The sequence below is a fragment of the Cherax quadricarinatus genome, chromosome 17, assembly GCF_038502225.1.
Source record: "Cherax quadricarinatus isolate ZL_2023a chromosome 17, ASM3850222v1, whole genome shotgun sequence".
Lineage (NCBI taxonomy): Eukaryota > Metazoa > Arthropoda > Malacostraca > Decapoda > Parastacidae > Cherax > Cherax quadricarinatus.
Window position 1 is genome coordinate 12,353,054 of NC_091308.1, and position 21,888 is coordinate 12,374,941.

Genomic DNA, 21,888 nt, shown 5'->3' on the forward strand with positions numbered 1-21,888 from the left:
GAGCCCCTCACTAACATCAGGGAACCTTCCTTGAGGGGTTTCCCTGACTGACAAAACCTACTACATTATGTTTGGTAGCAGAGCAGGAGATGCGCAAATTAACATTAAGATCGACAACACTCTAATTGCCAGGCATAATGAGGGCAAATTCCTAGGCCTATACCTCGACAACAACCTGAACTTCAGCACCCATATCCAACACATAACCAAAAAAGTATCCAAAACGGTTGGGATCCTCTCCATGATACGATACTACTTGCTGCAAACTGCCCTTCTCACACTATACCATTCACTTATATATCCATACCTCACCTAAGCTATCTGTGCTTGGGGATCAACTGCAGCAACACACCTAAAGCCAATAATAACCCAACAAAAAGCCGCAGTAAGAATAATCACTAAATCCCATCCCTGGCAACACCCCCCCCCACTCTTCATAGATCTAAACTTACTCCCTGTTCAGTACATCCACACTTACTACTGTGCAATTTACATCTACAGGACCTTAAATTCCAATATTAACCTTGACCTAAAACGCTTTCTTGATAGTTGCGACAGAACCCATAGGCACAACACCAGACACAAACATCTCTGTGACATTCCCCGTGTCCGACTAAACCTTTACAAAAATTCAATGTATGTCAAAGGCCCTAAAATCTGGAACACCCTACCTGAAAATTCTAAAACTGCAGACACATTCATCACCTTCAAAACTACCATCAGAAAACATCTTATCTCCCTGATACACCCTGTCAACTAATTACACGAATACCACCTGGTGGTTCACACTTACACTCACTCACCCATTTGACCATAAACAGAAATATCAATCTCAATCTCAAAATAATGAATCTTAACTAGTCATAAGTTGGCCTGTGATACTCCAATACTGAAACTATGTATAGTGCCAAAACAAAAGCATTCACATTGCTAAACTCACAAACTAGTATTTAGTCACTTAGCCATAATACCAACTAACCTCATAATTTTGTAATATTTTAAACTTAAGATTTAATTTAAGTCTGCCCGAAATGCCTAGCCATGCTAGGTGTTCTAGTGGTACACTCTGTAATTATTATTTTACTACATGTAAACCACACAACCAAATTCTGTAAACTCAGCATTGTAATCCTTAAAGAGAATAAATTTTGAATTTGAATTGAAAAATAATAATCACCGGCAGAATTATGAAAGAAAACGTTATTGCGCTCCCAGAGCCTCAAAGGGTAACTCACGTAAAATTTGAAGGGCATTGCGGGGCGTAGGACCTGCGGAGACTCTCCTAGGAAGTCGAGTTTGATGGTCGAGCTGAAGATCCTAGTGGAGGCGTAGCCAGAGTGGGCCACATCCCAGTAGGCGTCTCCTACAGTGGCGGTCACTCTCACCTCCCGACCCTCCGTCGCCGACACCAGCTCTTCCAGGTCTGACATCCGGAACTTGAAGGCAAAAACTCCAGCAAACTGTGGGGTACATGTGGGCCGTGTTGGCGAGGATGTGAAGGAGGTGGTGGTAGTGGAGGTGAAGATGAGGGAGAGAGTTGGGGTATGGAGGGGTGAGAGAGGGATAAGAAGTGTGGGGGATGTGAGGAGGAGTTGTTGTGGTTGTGTGGGAAGGATATTGAGGTGTGTCCAGGGGGTGTGAGAGGATATAGTTGAGGTATGGTGATGTTAGGGAGAGAGTTGTAGTATGGAGTACGAGGGAGAGTGAGAATAAAGTTAAAGTATTGAGTTGGAGAGGGATATTTGGAGTATGATGGAGGGGGGGGGGTGGAGATAGTTGTGATAAGAAGATGGAGTGAGGACGAGACGGTGGAAGAAACGTATGTTTAGTGGTGTTAGTAACGAGAATGATGGTTGTAGTAGTGGTAGTGTTGGTGTTGTGGTGTCATTGTCGGGGTGGTGTCGGCGTCGTGGTGGCGTGGGTGTCGTGGTGGTGTTGGTGGCGGTTATATAAAATATAGAAACGATGATTACAACAGAGGCAAGAGTTGTGGTGGCAGAAGCAACAACAGGAAAGAACAGACCGAGAAGAGTTGCATTTTGTTTGTGGAAAGAATTTCCACGTCATAAATATAAGTAGCCAGGAAAGAAAGTTCAGAAATGGTGGGGGAAATTGTGGAGGTAAAGAGATTGGAATTATGGATGAATACCGAGGTGAGGTACGAGAGTGGAAGGAAAGGAGGGGGTGGATAAGGAACAGGAAAAGTAGAAATAAGGAAGAAATGGAAGGAGTGAAGAGTAAGAAGACAACCAAGAAATAAGGATGATGAACATGTCAGGAATCAGAGAGGAGGGAAGGATTGGAAGAGATGAAACAATATATTAGTCACACAGCACAACAGGAACCATGAATATAATTTACACACTATATTAAATACTTGTATTCAGGTAAATATTATGTATGTATAAACTAACAAAACAATGTAGCAGAATAAGCAGACTCAAGAAAGCAAGCAGGACCAAAACAGTGCCAAAAGTTAATGGAAAATCGTTCATGTTACTGTAGAGAACGCTAGTGTCAACACTAGTAGCCAGGGACTACGGCTACACAAATCCAATTTTGCGAAGTACAGCCAAAACAGGCACTGTAAAAATACAAGAAATAAGAATAACCAGAAAATAAATAATAAGAAAACAGCACAGAGTAGCTGAGTCTGGCAGGACATCAACGATCTGGATTTATCACTGACAAATAGTCTAGTCACCTCGGCCATTAGGGGATTCCGTCTGTTTACGTTCATGATGAATCGTCTGTTCTCGCGGTGAATCTGATGACAAGTAGAATCAATAACTTATCCCAGACAAACCAAAACTCTCCCAGGGTTAAATAACGTTGACTTAATTACGTTGTTAGAGCTAGGTGGTGAACATTGTAAGTAAAATTACTCACAGCCACAATATAACTGCCAGTGAACATGTCCAAGCAGGGACACCATGTAACTTGAGTCACTGTCCACTTCCCATAAAGCTTATTTGCCTCCCAGTCCAACGGCGCTGTATTATTACTACCGATTTAACGCTTCCGGCTATGTAATAATATTTCATAATTACGCAGTATTCACGAACGCTTACAACATAGAGGCTACTGCTGAATGAACTAAGTTCTAACAGCACTAACCAAAACAGTAATGTCCTCAGGAACAAGACACGACACAATCAGGATCTCTAGGAAAGCTTCGTTGGTCCAACCAATCAGAAACAACTAGTTAAGAATTAGGAGCCAATCCAGAGCAGCCAGACAGAACTAGCCAGTTACAAACAACCCTTTAGTGTAATCAATTTGAAATAGCTAAAAAGCAAATATTGATAGCCTATTAAAAACTCTAATGCCATAATCGTCACTGTTTTATTTACCAGCTTGAGACTAGCTAATATGAAAGAACGGAATGAGAACAACTAGCAAGGAAAACAATAGTTTGTAAAAGCCAATTCGGTGTGACTGATATGACTAGTAAAGAATAGATGTATGTAAATAGCTAAGAACAGCCAATTGGAAATACTCAATTAGAAACAATCGTTCAGAATTAGCCAATTATTTATCAAGTAGAAACAAGTGAATTAGTAATAGTCAATTAGAAATAGTTAATCTTAAATAATCAATTAGAAATAATTGCAAATAATCAATTAGTCATCTAGAAATAGTTAAAGAAGACACCACCTGTCCCAGCCTCGAAGGATCTTTCACTAACACAGCCTACGTATATTCCATCACCTGTGTAAGGTGCGTCAGATGGGTGTTACATTGCAATTGGTATTTGTGTAGCATAGTGTGGGGGCATGGGTTATGTAACGGTTGATATAGCGAACATAGGCACCGAAGACAAATAACAATAGTAATAATAATAACTGGTGATAATTATCATTATTTTAATATCATTGTACAAAAACAAACAACGATTTGAAACAACATTTTATATCGGGTGTTGGAACGAATTTTTTTTGATATCGGACGTAAGAGCGAAATAATCTATATGTTGGATGCAGGAGCAAAATATTTTTTTTTTGCATCGATTATTAGAACGATATAATTTTTAAAGTTGACAGAAGGGAATAACATACTGGCTCCGAGAACTGTTCAACATACATGTTGTGTATTCTTGGACATGGCTCTACCATCATTTATGTGTCATATGCCATCATGTGTTATGTGCCATCTTACATGTGTCATGTGCCTTTATACACGAGTCATGTACCATCATACATATGTCCCCTTAAATTGTAAAAGGTGACTCAAGGGAGGTAGGTGCCTTGATGCCGGTGATAAGGGTTGGGGGCGGAGGGGAGAGGGATCTTGAACCAAGGAATTGAATCTGTTTTCCCTTTCCTGGGATATAACCTGATTGCCTCCCACTTCCAGAGACGACGTATGATCCCTAGAAAAATGAGTGCAAGATATTTGTCGGAAAAAAGTGCCAGATTTTCATATGTATGTGCCAAGTACTGTTTGATATGGGTGCCAAGTACTGTTCGATGTGGATGCCAAGTACTGTTCGATATGGGTGCCAAGTACTGTCGGACAAGGATGGAAAAGACTTGGATATGGGTGCTAAATAACGTGAGTACCAGGCGAAGAGAGAGGCAGGTGCTAGGTGGAGTGGGGCAGGTGCTAGGTGGAGTGGGACATGTGCTAGGTGAAGAGAAAGGGGCAGGTGCTTGGTGGAGTGGGACATGTGCTAGGTGAAGAGAGAGAGGCAGGTGCTAGGTGGAGTGGGACACTGGTGGCGGAGATAGTGCAGGAAACGAGGCTAGGACACGCACTTACAATGTGGTTGCTCTGGTTGGCACGGGCATACCATACCCCCGACCCCCTTGTCAACAAACTGCCCTGCAATGGTCGTGAGAAATGGTTACAATGGTTATATAGCTACAACAGTGGTATTGGACACGGGTGCGTAAGTGTTTTTGGAAACGGGCGCAAAGGGTACAGGTGAAAATGCTAAAGAACCAATGGATATGGGCGACATGTCTTTAACGACATACATGATATAAGAAATACATGATATATAGTACTCAGAATTATGTATAATTATGACTCACGAAATTGTAATGACATGGTCTGGAGTTTTGTGACTGATCGCGGGTTCAAACCCCACCCGTGGTATGGTGTGATTATGTATAATGCTTGCAATGAAGGTTGTATACTGTTAGATGTATGAAGTGGTGGTATTAAGTTATGTATATTGTTGCAAATAAATAATATTCTAGTAACTGAAAGGTGTAGCTGTTGAACACCAGAGGTACCTACAGTGGATGATGCTAGAGGTACCCAGAGTGGATGATACTAGAGGTACCCAGAGTGGATGATACAAGAGGTACCCAGAGTGGATGATGCCAAAGGTACCTACAGTGGACGCCAGAGGTTCCTACAATGGATGCAGAGATAACTACAATTACTGAAGGTAAGGTTGACCTATAGTGGAGGTCAGAGGGAGCTACAATGGAGGTGAGAGGGACCTACAGTGGAGGTCAGAGGGATCTACCATGGAGGTCAGAGGGAGCTACAGTGGAGGTCAGACACCCACAGTGGAGGTCAGAGGGAGCTACAGTGGAGGTCAGAGTGACTTTTATACCTCTCACTAGAGTGCTTTAGTAACTTATTGCTCTCACTACATTATGGTGATCAAACTCTCAGTACATACACTCAGAGATACACACCACCATACATTTACTCAGTTATACATCACTCCGTGTATGTCGTAATACATAGATTAAAGTATACTTAATGTTAAAGCATTAGTGAATTAGTAATAACGGAAGAATTACCGACAAAATGTTTGGTTAATGGCCACAGATGCAACTAATGTGACATTTTACTGTGGTAACGTTTCGCTCTCCAGGAGCTTTGTTAAGCTTGACGAAGTTCCTGGAGAGCGAAACGTTGCCATAATAAGATGTCACATTAGTTGCATCTGAGTTCATTTACCTAACACTAGTGAGCTGCTACCTTCACAAGCCTCGTCTTGCAGACTGACTGCACCTGGGTACAAATTTGCGCCTGAGAAACAGTCTTAATAATCTTACGAAAAACCAGCAAGTGGTTGTGGACATTTCTTATATATCGCCAGTTAGGTTTGTCAAGAAACAGGTCAAGGGTTTCCTGAAGCGGGTCTCAGACATATGAAGACCCGCAGTTAGAGCTTTTGATCATCTGACCGAGGCCTTTTGCTTATATCGCCAGTCGCGTGCCAGTTACAGTATATGAGCTGTAACATGCAGCCTATATGACGGTGTGTTCACTTATAGGACTAGCTTCTCTTAGGACAAATCTAGGCAATGATCCTCCTCTCCCTTTTTCAAAATGGGTGTAAAAAACCCGCTATGGTAAGCCAGCGGATGCTCAACCCAATGACGGGTCATCCGTCAATTAACCGTGTGAGGAGACTAAGTAAGTTTATTCAGGTATACACAAATACAGTTACATAGACGCATGCTGTATTTCCTGACAAACAAACCACTATCCTCACCAAGGTGTGAGCGGCTCTGCCCGAGAAACTCGATCCTCGTGGTAATATCAACAATCCGTTTCTGCCTCTTTAGGATTCCGTCTCTGCTTCTTCTTTTAAGATTCTGAAAAGTGGTCCCCGCATTAAAGAGGAGCAGCAAAAGGGCAATGATTCTCACTAGGATGCCTGGCTTCCGCCCTGCCTTCCGTACCGGTTGACATGCAACTCGTTTATTGAATTTTGGCTGCTGAATACCGAGGCAATTGACAATATTCATATGGAAAACTGAGCCTCGTTGACATCATTAGTGACCGCCTTCTTTTGCTATTCCTGTTTTTATTGTGTGTGTCTTCCACCTATTTTATTATTCCCCTTTTTAAACTCTTGTTTTCATTCCTTAGTTATTTTCTAATTCTAGGCCCCATCCTCTTTTAGCGATCCATACGTTCAATGCTTAACTCTCATTTATTGTGTCCATTGGTATTATTATTGGTACTATTATTATCAATACAATGATCATGTTGTACATTAGTGTGCAAATTAATTCGGACAGTAATACATTTTTTGTTTATCTCATAATATGTCTTAGTCACCAGCTTAATGTATCTTGGTTCTTTTCTTTTCATAAGAGTTTGCTACTGACCTCTGGCAACCATCCAGATGTGGCGTTACCCTACTACTCTCGCCAGTGCTACAACAGCTGTAGTTCTGTATGGCTATTCCTGCAAGTATACTCCACGAGTGAATGTGGTTTCGCCAAATTCTCCTATTCAGTTCATGACTAATACTGAAATGGTCTGTAGGTTTATAATACTGGTCAAGGATACTTTAATCCATAATGTTTGGAGTAAACTCTGTGTACTTACAAGCGTCTCAGAACTACCTAAATGCTCGAAGTATTTCAAGCCTCTCAGGGCTGTAAGGGAAGGATTATCCGACCTTAAAATGACTTGGAAATGTGAGCTCAAACAACGCACTCCCCTGAGCAAAGCATGGTAGAGTATTAATAAAATAACTGGAAATAAGGATAGGCAAGTTGAGTACCCAAACCCAATACACATAGTAAATTAGTTAATTAGGAGTTGGGCATAAGTATCATGTCTCATCAAGAACTTAGAAAGTCCACTGACTGATGTAATCTGGTCTAGGTTATGTGAAACAAAAAGCTGTTTTCCCCCGGGGCGAAGCCACCACCCCTGGCGAGGACAGCAGGACTTACGATCAGTGAGAAACTTGTGGAACACTTGGGAATAAAGATTACCAGGTGTTGAATAAGTGTCTTATTCTTCAACTCGTCGGTTTTCTAAACCATTTACGTTACATGACTTATGATATCAGATAACCGAGACGTGTACCCGGCAACCCGCTGCTAGAACTATGAAATATGAGTTACTAAGTCAACTGTCATCGTAGTGGACCAATAGCATTGTTGTCCCAAAACCCAAACATAACCAACATGATGGTTTTCGCTCTGTCTCACTAACTGTATAAAACATCTGAGAGGATGGCACTTAGAACACATGTCATCCACTGTCAATGGATTCACACACAGTAAAGATGAACTTAATTGTGTGACAGTATTTTTAACAGTATACGGGAACAACAGGCACATATACACGACTCTTCTTGAAATTAAAAATGTTTCCGATGATGCGAATAGGGAAGTTATTTTTGTATGAGCTATTTACTCTTACAGGATCAACTTCCTGGCAGCCGAAGCATGTTCTAGGCATATTCCCCTAAGAAAGAAGAAGAGCAGGAGTAAACTGGAGAGAGAAAGACGCTCCCTCTACAGAAGACGACGAAGAGTCACTGAGCTCCTCAGGAGTGCTAGAATATCTGATACACGAGAGGAGGCGCTGACCAGGGAAGTGGAAACTATCGAACTTAAGTTAAATGACTCTTACAGGAACCAGGAGAGGCAGGAGGAGCTTAAAGCTATTAGTGAAATTGAAAGAAATTCAAAATATTTCTTTTCATATGCCAAAAACAAGGCAAATACCACATCTACTATCGGGCCCTTACTCAGACAGGATGGGACTTACACAGATGACAACAAGGAAATGAGTGAAATTTTGAAATCCCAGTACGACTCTGTGTTTAGTGAACCACTAATCGGTCTGAGGATCGACGACCCAAACGATTTCTTCATGAATGAGCCTCAAAACTCCATAAATGTATGCCAGATTTCCGACATTACCCTAACTCCGATAGATTTCGAAAAAGCCATTGACAACATGCCTATGCACTCAGCCCCGGGCCCAGACTCGTGGAACTCTGTTTTCATTAAGAACTGCAAGAAACCCCTCTCGCGTGCCCTAAGTACACTATGGAGGAGGAGTTTGGACATGGGTGAAATTCCACAGTCACTTAAAACAACGGATATAGCCCCACTCCATAAAGGTGGCAGCAAAGCATTAGCTAAGAACTATAGACCAATAGCTCTGACGTCCCACATCATAAAAATCTTTGAAAGAGTGATAAGAAGCAGGATTGCAAATCACCTGGATTCCCAAAATCTGCACAATCCAGGGCAACATGGGTTCAGGGCAGGTCGCTCCTGCCTCTCACAACTACTGGATCACTATGACATGGCCTTGGATGCACTGGAAGAAAATCAGAATGCAGATGTAATATACACAGACTTTGCAAAAGCATTTGACAAATGCGATCATGGCGTAATAGCCCATAAAATACGTGCTAAAGGAATAACTGGGAAAGTGGGGAGATGGATCTTCAACTTCCTAACAAATCGAACACAAAGAGTAGTGGTCAACAGAGTTAAATCGGAGGCTGCCATAGTGAAGAGCTCTGTTCCACAAGGCACAGTACTCGCCCCCATCTTATTCCTTATCCTCATATCAGACAGACAGAGATATACACCACAGCACCGTATCATCCTTTGCGGATGATACTAGGATCTGCATGAGGCTGTCATCTGCTGAGGACGAAGTTAACCTCCAAGAAGATATAAACAAAGTTTTCCAGTGGGCAACGGTAAACAATATGTTCAATGAGGACAAATTCCAACTACTCCGTTATGGAAAACTGGAGGAGATAATAACTAGAACAGAGTATACTACTGACTCCGGCCATACAATAGAGAGGAAAAATAATGTAAGGGACCTGGGAGTAGTAATGTCTGAGGATCTCACTTTCAAGGATCACAACAGTGCCACGATCGCACGTGCAAAGAAAATGATAGGATGGATAATGAGAACTTTCAAAACGAGAGATGCCAAGCCAATGATGATCCCTTTCAAATCACTTGTTCTCTCTAGGCTGGAATACTGCTGTACATTAACATCTCCATTCAAAGCAGGTGAAATCGCAGATCTAGAGAGTGTACAGAGATCCTTTACTGCACGTATAAGTTCTGTCAAGCACCTTAACTACTGGGAACGCTTGGAAGCACTTGACTTGTACTCGTTGGAACGCAGGAGGGAGAGATATATCATAATCTACACTTGGAAAATCTTGGAAGGAATGGTCCCAAATCTGCACACACAAATCACTCCCTACGAAAGTGAAAGACTGGGCAGGGGATGCAAAATGCCCCCAATAAAAAGTAGGGGCGCCATTGGTACACTAAGGGAAAACACCGTAAGTGTCCGGGGCCCAAGACTGTTCAACAGCCTCCCATCAAGCATTAAGGGAATTGCCAATAAGCCCCTGGCTGCCTTCAAGAGAGAGCTGGACAGATACCTAAAGTTAGTGCCGGATCAGCCGGGCTGTGGCTCGTACGTTGGACTGCGTGCGGCCAGCAGTAACAGCCTAGTTGATCAGGCCCTGATCCATCGGGAGGCCTGATCATGGACCGGGCCGCGGGGGCGTTGATCCCCGGAATAACCTCCAGGTAACCTCCAGGTAGGTAACAGTGGACTCTTGTTTATCTCCCTAACAAGCTACAAAAGCGTGATACAGAGCATATAACTTGGTATTCTTCAAGGTGGTTTATCAAGTTCTATTCTGCTTAATATTTTGATCTCAAATCTATACCAGGTACTCCCAGTTAGCTCGTACAATGCATGTCACTCTGAATCATATATAGTCTGCCATAATCTTGATCTTATAATTCCTGTAGAGAAAGTCAAAGTGTTTAGTGTCTACATTAGTAGACATTATCTGGAGTTTCTGGAGAGAGTTCCGGGGGTCAACGCCCCCGCGGCCCGGTCTGTGACCAGGCCTCCTTAGGTCAGTGTCCCAGGATGCGACCCACACCAGTCGACTAACACCCAGGTACCCATTTTACTGATGGGGAACATAGACAACAGGTGAAAGAAACACGTCCAATGTTTCTACTCTGGCTGGGAATACATTAGCCTTAGACAGCCTTTAGTAGAAAGTCAGTGTCTAAATTAGTAACCATAAAAATGGACTATTAAAATTAAATATTAATGGCAAGCCTACTGATTATGTTTCCTCCTGTAAATATCTAAGTATTACTGTTTCATGTACTCTAACAGCTGTGAATGAAATTAATAAGCTTAAATAATAAGCTTTAACAATAAGCTTAAACTTAAAGCTCTCACAGTTGTTGTACGGTATAATCCCAACTATGCCTCAAATGTTAGTACTAAAGCCAAAATGATGTATTTAGCAAACTCGAGACATCTACATCAGTTTTAGTCCTGCAACGCAGAAGAAGCATTGACAGACTTGAAAAAACAAAAAGTAATAAGAATTATTCTTGGTTGTCTTATGGCCAACAAAATACTTAAAACGAGGAAAGAATTAAGTATGCCTAGATGCTAGCTAGTGATCAAACATTGTTGTCTACAGAATTACTAGAACATACAATTCAAGGGACAATGAATGAAGGATTCCAATAACAGTCAGACACAAAAATGTTTGGACCACAGGAACTATATCACGCTAGGAAACAACAGCATTACCCATCACCCTTACAGAAAACTTTTGATATCAACATGCTCACCTACCCTCCCAAAAAACTTAACTATACATAATCCTAATCTTCGACTAATTTATAAATTCAGTGCTCTGGAACACACACGACCTGCAGACTAAAAACTAAAAATATTAACGCAGAGACTATCTGCGTTGATGGCTCTGTTAACGGTGACAATGGGAGGGTGGGAAGTGCTCTTATTGTAAACCGTCCTGCTAGTATTGCAATACAGAGGTGTATTAGAATTAATAATTGGGTTTCCACCTTACAAACTGAACTGTTGTCATACATGTTGCTCTCAAGCTTGTGGGAACTACAACTACACACAGTTTAATTGTAACCGACTTCCCTTCATCACTAGTTCCTCTAAATAGGCTGAGATATGAATGTATTATTCTTGTGTATGAAACTAGGTACCTATATAAAATAAATATTAAAATGGGTATTAGAATTATGTTCTTGTTGAGTCCCTCTCACATAGGCTTGAACATTAAAATGGTATAAAATACCGACAGATTGTTAGGTAAGACACATATGCAACAGTCAGGTATCTTTATTCCGAAACGTTTCGCCTACACAGTAGGCTTCTTCAGTCGAGTACAGAAAAGTTGATAGAAGCAGAAGATACTTGAAGACGATGTAATCAGTCCATCACCCTTAAAGTTTTGAGGTGGTCAGTCCCTCAGTCTGGAGAAGAGCATTGTTCCGTTGTCTGAAACAATATGAAGTTGAAGTGACAGGATGGAGCCTTTATATAGTGCCAGGAGGTGAGACGGAGGTTGATTTGGGAGGGCAGGTCCCTCTCAAACCCAGCCGTTCTCACCTCCTGGCACTATATAAAGGCTCCATCCTGTCACTTCAACTTCATATTGTTTCAGACAACGGAACAATGCTCTTCTCCAGACTGAGGGACTGACCACCTCAAAACTTTAAGGGTGATGGACTGATTACATCGTCTTCAAGTATCTTCTGCTTCTATCAACTTTTCTGTACTCGACTGAAGAAGCCTACTGTGTAGGCGAAACGTTTCGGAATAAAGATACCTGACTGTTGCATATGTGTCTTACCTCACATAGGCTTCCCGAAGCATATAAAATTGTTTAACTTCACTAGAATTATGTAAAGAGAATGTCTATAAATTTTAGTTTCTGAAACAGAAGTTTAAAAAAAACATTGTGATAAAAGAACCAGCGAACGAGTTTGAAGACAGTAGAACTGTACAGAAAGGAACTAGCAGATCAGTTGTCCATCATTTTGAAATGAGTATAGTTAACCGTGTCTATGGAGAAACTAATAAGGTCAGTAGATTATAAGACGTTCTTACTGCTGGATTATGGCTAGGCTATGAGCACCTCTAGTTGCACAATATGTATGGAGATGCCAGTGATATGAATGCTATGTGGACAGAGACAGGTCCATACACTAGAACATTATATGTTGAAGTGTCCAAATATCCAACCTTTCAGAGACACCTCCATGTAAACCTTACAGGACATGACAAAAACCTCACTGTTAAGGATGAGATATCTTATAATCTTGAGGTTGTATCCATATTTTGCACCCCGAGTGGGGTTCCACTATTGTGGAACCCCACTCGTTACATTCGGCCATCCCAACACCTCTTCCCTTTCACTAATTCGTTGTTTCCTTCCTGTTAAGTATTCCTTGATTCACAGTAGTGTTTTCCCTGCTATTACTGCCTACTTCTTTAGCTTTTGTTCTGGTCTCTTCTAAGGTGCTGTATCGAATACCTTTTTGCAGTTAAAAATATTCTGTCCACCCATTCCTCTCACTCCTAACTTTCGTTACCTTGTCATAGTAGATTTGCGAGACCGGGTTCGCCATCTCTAAAATCGTGCTGGCTGGTGTTTATGAATCTGCTCTTTTCCAGGTGCTCCATTACTTTTCTCCTGATAATCTTGTCCATAATCTTACCATGCATGTCAGTGATACTGGCCTGTAGATTAATGCTGCCTGTCTGGTCCCTTTTATATATATCAGGACTACATCTACTGCTTTCCAGATATCAAGCAGGTGCCTTGCTTCATTTGACTTGTTGAAATTCGCTGCTTGGTTCACACAATTATTGTTCCGTCTCTTAGAACCTGTGCAGAGATTGTTCCGTCCCACTGCATTTGAGATATCTATTTCTCTTAGGAGTTTTTTTCACCTCACCTGCTGCGTGTCCATTACTTGTTGGTGCGCTCTCCTTCTTTGACTCGAGCAATTTTCCTGATTCCACTGAATACGTCTCTCAGACTTCCTGGTCCTTCTTTGTGAGTTCTTTCTTCAGCGTCATTACTTGGTGCTTCACAGTTTTCTTTGGGATGTGGCTATATAGCAATTTTGACTCAGATATGACTTTCAATGATAAATCATTCTCAAATTGTCGCCCAGCCTATTTTCTTACCCATGAATAATTTATTTCTGGTTCTTCTGCAATGGTCTTGAGGGCAAACAGATGTTATAGGTATAAAAAAGTACATTATATTGATTTAACTTATACTAACCTAATAAAGTCAGGAACTATGAATTGTCTGATCAGAAAAGACATTCCAAAATTATTTCACAGAAATCTCCGGTGTTCTTTACTTTCTAAGCATCTTCCACACTCTTGCACTTTTAGCTTTTGCCTCCCTGCATCTCTGGGTGAAGCACAGACTCACTCTTTCCTTCTCAGTACTTCTGCTTCTGGATATGAATTTCTCCTCTGCTTACTGGCACTTTCCAGCTACATACTCCCGTTATATCCTTCAGGGCTTTTCTTTCTAACTCAATTTCCCACATGACTCCGAGTTCTGCATAGTCTAATCTTTCTTCCTTCATGCTCTGCGCTTCTCCACGTTCACTTCCACAAATTAATTGAACTTATGTACTGTGTAGTCTTTAGCATTGAGAGGCCCCCTCTAAATATTCAACGTCCTCTACATCAGAGTCAGTTAGGGTAAAGGCAAGTTCCAGCCTCGCTGGTTCGTCGTCGCCTCCTCTCTCTCTCTCTCTCTCTCTCTCTCTCTCTCTCTCTCTGACACACTCTCTAGCTATATCCCCCATGAAGCTCTCGGCAACAACCTTCAACAACTTACCTGTCCGTGTATTATTAATAATTCAAATTCTCCTTTCGCTAACAGATAAGAGCATAAAGAAACTCTTACCCTAACCAGTCTCAGTCAAAAATTTTGCGTTTCCTTTGGAGCGATATGGAAAATATATCGAATTCTACAGTTTACCTCAACCTGAAAGAAAGCGTAAATCAATGTGGTTTTAGGGAAGGACCCATTTTTTAACGGGTGCAAAAAAACAATTAAGAAAATGGAAAATTTAATCGTCTTTTTTTCATAAGCAAACACAACAAAGCCGTAAACAGAGCATATTGGAGTCAAAAAAGGTACTTCTAGCTTACGTACACTATGTCTAGCATGAGAGAGAGAGAGAGAGAGAGAGAGAGAGAGAGAGAGGAATATGTCACACGATGCGCTTACAAGTAGCTTTTAGCTTCACTGTCTCACAGAAAAGATGATTTACGTAAGTGAAAGAGGCTCAGCCAGCCACCACTAGCACCACTTACACTGTGAACTTTTCTGTAACACACAAACACTTCGTGAACACCTCTCGCTGACGCAGCCTGAAATATTACATTTATTTTCAGGTTGAAAGTCTTGGCAATGAAAACTGAACTAAGGACAAGTCTGTGCATCACATAAGTATCTGATGTTATTATTACCTCTCTAAGTTATCATATGATGAATGTACACTTCCATTTTGGCTGTGCATTAAGTTATAATGCACTAATAATGAAAGAATATTCCACAAAGACCTAATTGGGTTATCTTGGATTCAATTCTACATCATTTACAAAATAAAATCATCATGAAAGTTCAAAACTGATTCCTAATTAAACCTTTACTAACGGGAAGTAATTAGTTATTTGGGATAACCTATTTGTGATGTTTTTTTTTTTTTTGTTTTTACACGAGCATACAAGTTTATGGTTTCCAGTCTTCAAAACTACAGTTATTTCCCTTTATATCTGAAATTCTTACCCAGAATGCGACACACAACAGTTGATTAAAACTCACCACTAATCTGCTCTGATCCGATTAGTGGTAAGCAAAAAAATTATATCAAAAGGGATTTTTTTTTTATTAACAAAACGTTTCAGGAAGCCAGGAGAACAAGAAAAGTGTGTCCATTATTCTCGATCTGTATAAGAATTAAACCCGGTCTTATTCGACTGCACTGAAGGATTTCTGTTCATGGGGACCACGACTTAGCTTAACAAATATGGTAGGAATTTATTGTTCCTGGCCTCTTGGGCTCTATCATAACTACTCTTGAAATTGTATATGAAGTCTGGCTCTACCACCTCTTTATCCAGCTCGCTGTGTGTACTTACCAATACTATATGTGGTTGCTCCTTGTCATGCCTCTCAACTTGCCTTGCAACTGTGTGTATGTACTCACCTATCTCTACTCACCTATTTGTGGTTGCAGGGTTTGAGTCTTAGCCTCTCTACTGGCCGAAACTGGGTTTACCCGTATCATATCTCTTGAAACTATGTATGGATCCTGCCTCTACCATTTTCCTGTTTAGGTCGTTCCACTTAATGACAACTCTAAGCCTTAAGGAGTATTTCCTAACATTCTATGATTCATCTGTATTAACTTCCAATTGTACCCTCGTATACCTGAGACTCACTTCTAGAATAGACTTGTCCTGTCGACTCTGTCAGTCCCTCTCAGTATTTTGTACGATGCACCATAATCACCCTAATCATGTCACCCATCGTACTTCTGTCCACTGGTGTCATTAAGTTTTGATCGTTTAAGACCTCCTCGTAGCTCATACCTTTCAGGTCTGAGACTAGTCTTTTGGCAAGCCTTTGCACTTTTCGCTCAGCTTCTTGACACGTTTTATGAGATGTGGGTTCGATACTGGTGTTGCATACTGCAAGATGAACCTGCTAAATGTACTATAGTGCGGCGGCTATTCAATTGATGTGCGCCTCAGGCAATATGCTCAGAACTATGCTCACCCTGAGGTCTCTCTTTAATGGAGGTTTGTAGCCTTTGCCCATTTTCATTTTTCATTTTTTTTTTGCCGCATGTCAGACCAAGCCTGTAGTTTGTTCACATCAATTTGCAGTTTTTCTTGGTTTGTTCTTGTCTATATTCTTCTCATTACTTTTACATTTGCAAAAAGAGCTGTTTCTGACTATTTCTTCTGTCTTGCTGTTTACATGCACAAGAAACAATACTGGTCCAAGTACTGATCTTTGCGGAACCCCACTAGTCACACTTCCCCATGTGTGTGTGTGTGTGTGTGTGTGTGTGTGTGTGTGTGTGTGTGTGTGTGTTTGTGTGTTTGTGTGTAGCTGTGGACTTTCCTCTTATTGGGTTCACTCTCTTCTATGTCTCATTTCTGCCATGACAACTGAGATTGCGGAAGCATTTCCTGAATTTCCCGTAACTTATTCGAGTGACTATCTTCAGGTTGTGTTCTCGTGCGCCAATTTCCCGCCTCTGGGATAGTCTATCCCAGTTCACCCAGTCAAGACCTCCGAGTAATTTGCAAGTTGTAATTATGTCTTCCCAGGTTCCTCTGTCCTCGTCGGCCTCGGTGTCAAGTTTCTTGCAAATCTCTCCACTTTCTTCATTTTCTTGACACCGTTTATCAAATATGGATTCCATGTTGGTTGTGTACTCAAGTTGTGTTTGCTTCTGGCCACGCCTCTTTTACTGGTTCATGGCCTTCTAACCCATGTCATACTTACTCTTAAATGTATGGACTTTTCCCTCCACCACCTCTTCATCTAGTTCCTTCCACTTGTTTACCACCTTGAAAATTAATATATCCTTACATGTCAGTGGCTTATCTGTGTTTTTATATTTAATCTATGCTCTTTTGCTCCTGTGTGCTGTATCAAGAGTCAAAGACGTTATCAAGTCTCCCCTGATCGTTCTCTTCCACTATTGTTAAATTTAATTCTACGAGCCTCTCCCTATAATTCATCCCTTTCAGTGTTCTTGAACCAGAATACTTTCGAATCTCTGTATTTTCTCCAGCTTCTGCATGTTGCTTCCTCAGGTGTGGACTCCACGCTGGTGTAGCATATTCTGAAAGAGGTCTGACATACGTCGATTACAATGTGCCGTAACTTTCCTGACTGAGGTTTGTGAAGGCAAGTCTAAGATTTGTTACTCTCGCACGAGTCGCTGGTGTAATGCAGTTAATATGCATCTCTGCTGATATTTCCAGTATAGATATAACATCTAGGCCCGTTTCTATTTCTTTTCCGTGACTTCTTCCCTCCCAGTTTATACTTTTTATATTTAATTATCCTTCACCCTCTCCTTTAAATTATACTCCAGTAGCCACTTGTTGGATTACTCTTATATCAGTTTAAAGTCTTATACAACTTAGCAAGGGCGTCCCGTCGACTGAACTGGTCAATGTTTTCACCCTTGCACAAGAGATATACCTCATCCCTTGCACATACATCAATGAATGGAATTGCAAGATCCTTGCAGTACCTGTCTAGCCAGCAATTCACACCAATTGCCCTAGACACCTATTCACTGCCCACTCCCCTTCTACGTAAAATGGTACATATAATCGTTAACCAACCCTTCGACCTAATTAAATCTTCAGCTGTCCTATTCTCGGTTAATAATTTTTGCCTCCAATATTTCCCAATATCGTTTGTACCAGCACTGAGACTGATACTGGACTTGTTTCTATTACGTGACATGTTATCTAACTTGTTAACGACATTACTATCACCAGGGAAACATTCTTTGTCTCACCTTCCCGTCCCTGTTATAGAACGCTCAGTCTATGCATCTAGTATGTGAATCCCTCCAAAATTCAAACAGAATGATAAGGCACAGCAATCGCTATCTCACTGCACTAACACATTCAATACCTTCCATTAATCTCCTTCACTTTCAGAATACTCTTACATCTCCATCACAAGTTCTTCACTGGCTCCAGCAAGCTTAAACCTCCGATAAAAAAAAGGCCTAAATGAGAGCAGTGAAGCAAGTTATGCAGTGAAAGAAAACAATTTAAAAAGTACTGCTGAAGCAGCAGTAACATTTTTCACAGATACACACATGGATGCACACAGATGTTTACATGGATGCACACAGACGCACTTACACAGCCATACACAAACATGCATAGACGCACACACGCAGTGAGAGCAATTAACGCTCAGATTTCAGTAGAAATAAAGAAGTCAACGAGGCTTGCAACCCACGTAGGTAGAGTGAAGGACATGAACCTGAGTCACTGAGGTACAACCAACCTAAGTGAGAACACATGTTTACTTCCCTAACGAAGAATGGTCATAAAGATCATAGCCAGTGGGAATTATTTTAGTTATCTACAAAGATATATAGGTATATTGCATACAGATATACGTATGAAAACGCAAAATGCCAAAAGACATAATTCTTACAACAACGTTTCGTTCAGAGGAGATAAAGGATCGCATTTTACTGCATTTACGTCTATCCATCGCCTTCAGAGTATGTTTCTTCAGTCGAAAGCAGAGGTAACTAATACGGAGACGACAACAGGCAGTAGAGGTAAGATGATGTGGACTGACCACCTAAAAACTACATCTTGGACTGATCGTATCATCTGTGCCTCTCTACTGCTTCTATATCTTTAGTTACCTCCGTATTGGACTGAAGAAGCCTACTGTATACACTGTTTCGAAAATAAAGATACCTTATATCTGCATAATAATGTTACCCTGTTTATATCTGCCGTAAACTAAAATAAAATATTAAACACAAATAAAGTGACGAGCATATGAAAATCTACAATGTAGAAATTTGAGCTTCATCAGTCCAGTACGGATAACAATCCTGTAGAGGGTGGAAGACGAAGAAAAAGCCTGAGGTGATCAGTTCGTCGGTCATAGTGAATTCGTATGAGGTGATCAGTCCCTCAGTCTTGCTGGGTGTTCAGTGCATCAGTTTTGAAACTAAAGTAGAGGCATGTTTATATACTGGGGACAGGCGAGAATTCACTGGATCCAGTGCAGACGAGTTGTGCCTCATTGCAAATGTCCTGCGGAGTTTCTGCAGAGGACACAGGCATTCTTTAAGTCGTCCCTGATGTAAGCGCTTCGATGCTCACCTAGGCGGACAGCTAGCCGTCTGCCTGTTTCCCCTACATATTTCTACGACAGTGTCCACAGAGGGCGGTGTAGACGCCTGCCGTGTAGGATTTCCCTTCGTAGTGAGGTCTACGATACAGGATGTAGACATGGTGGATGTACTGATGTTGCTTTTATGCAGCACCTGGTGGATATTCCTGGCAATAATTCTACAAAGGAGCACTTAGAACTGTTTGGTGAAATGTTCCGTGGGGGATTTTTATTGACGATATCTTGTTCATTAATCCTGCAGTTCCAGATGAAGAAAAAACTGAAATAGAAGACGTATGAAGGCTTGTGTTATATCGGTGTACTCCTCTTCAAGGAAACTAGGACTGGAGTTGTGGATAACCCTCGAGATGGGACCAGTAAGGACACCTCTTTTAGTGCGAGTGTCATGGTGTGAATGAAAGTGAATAAGACAATCCTTGTTGGCGAAGGTTGAAAGCTGAGGTTGTTGTTGCTGTCGGGAGACCCACACAGGAGAACGCTGAGGAAAGGAAACATTAATTTTGTTGATGTGGGCCTGGATATTAAAACGTCTGGGAGAGAACACCAAAATATCGTCAAGGTATCTTAGCCAGGAAATGGTGTTGAGAACGAGGGTGCTGAATTTCTCCTTTGGAAAGTCTCCATGAAGAGGTTAACAAGCACATCACTGAAGAGGTGGAGGGAAGGGAAGGCTAGCCAGTGCTGTATTGAAGATTTGTAGCAGTTATCTAGATACTCGACGACGTTAAGGTTGACACAGAGATCCACTAGAGTGATAAAGTCAGGGAGAGGTAAAGGGAGATTGTGGTTGTCTTGAAATATTTGTAGTGGCACATGTAAGAACATTGGTAAAGAGAGCCATGACTTGGACAGAGGTCATGTTCTCGTTTTTGACATTAATTTGGGAAATGCGAGAGAAATGGTAACCCGGATGTTTGAGGTGTATCTAGCTAATTTTGCCCAGTAGCGCAGAGATATATCTGTCAAGGTGATTATCTAATCTGTGGGGCGCAGCGCCCCCTCTTGCACTGCAGACATTCTCCGACATTAGAGAAAATCTGTAGTGCTATATGGATGAAACATTTGAAGAGTAGAAATATGTTAAAATTAAATTATTATAGCTCTTGTTACGATCCGCTATATCTTATATGTCCAAATTGCTGATTTATAACAAATTATAGACTAACGTGAAGAATGAACAGAGGGATTTACTCAGATTGTTAAAAAGCTTCCTGACAGACTTTCTCGTAAGCGCTTAAATTTGAAGTTACGAAAAGATAATGTGCTAGAGGCAAGTTTTACGGAGCATGAGAAACTTCTCGATCAGAAGAATGATGCGAACACGAGAGAGAGAGAGAAAGAGAGAGAGAGAGAGAGAGAGAGAGAGAGAGAGAGAGAGATCGCAACATATTTTAAACTTCAGTATATAATAAACTAAAAAGACTAAATAATTTTTGGAAATAATCCGAAAATGTTGCGAAAAACATGAAATCAAAATGACTGTAAAATAATATAGCTGGATTTTCATAATATGAATTTTTGGCTTGTACAATGAATGATATAATATTGACATGACTGAACAGAAACATGAAAATGAGCGAGAGATCCATATACGTATTATGTAATCGTATGAGCGACCAGACAAAGAAAAAAAACAAATTCATTATCACTCAGTCACTGTCTTGCCAAAAGTCTGCTGATATTACAGTTCGGATCCCTCTCCAAACCCGAACATCCTCACCTCACCTTCAGAGTGAAGGCACAGTACGTTCCACCTCCTGGACTTAAGTCTGGTTAACAGGTCTCCCTGAATACCTTCATAAATGTTACCTTGCTCACTCTCTTGCACTCACTCCAATCTAAGTCGCTCACTCAAGCTTGGTGGATGTCCAAGCTCCTAGCACTCAAAACCTCCTTTACTCCCTCCCTCCAAAACTGTGTGGAAGGAACCCTACCCGTCCTTTTCTCCACCCCAAATATATACGCCCTCCTAGTCCATCCTTTCTCATGTGCTAATCACCTCAATATCCCATTCAGTTCCCTCTGAATAATAATCTTGGTAACTACATCTCGTAATCTTCAAACTCTGACTCAGGTCTTATTCTCGCTGCAACTTTCAAAACCCAAATTTCACATCCACACAGCAGAGTCGGTACATTCCACATTTTTTTTTTTGTCTCCACAGATGATTCAATGCACCACTCGCCTTCTATTCGTCATTTCTAAGGTTAATTTCACCTCCCATAGAACCATCAGCAGACAAGTTCAATCCAAAATGCCTTCCCACATTCACCTTCTCCAGACTTCCTTCATATACTTGGACAAACACTTTCAGCTACCAAAATTTTAACTTCCTATTCTTATAAATTAATCTCTAC

At 41.1% G+C, this 21,888-nt stretch overlaps 1 protein-coding gene across 6 annotated transcripts in view; it reads right to left on the minus strand.

Moving 5' to 3' along the window:
- Positions 1-21,888, minus strand: part of Mcr (macroglobulin complement-related) — a 770,662-nt gene that overhangs the window by 124,238 nt on the left and 624,536 nt on the right. For 5 of the 6 annotated variants that reach the window (XM_053773332.2, XM_053773333.2, XM_070085799.1 and 2 more), the window contains 2 exons: positions 4,762-4,824; positions 1,236-1,460 (listed from right to left, as the gene is read on the minus strand). In XM_053773332.2, coding sequence (XP_053629307.2) covers positions 1,236-1,460; positions 4,762-4,824 — 288 coding nt within the window. The remainder of the gene's footprint in view (positions 1-1,235; positions 1,461-4,761; positions 4,825-21,888) is intronic. The other variant, XM_053773336.2, reaches the window with a different exon arrangement.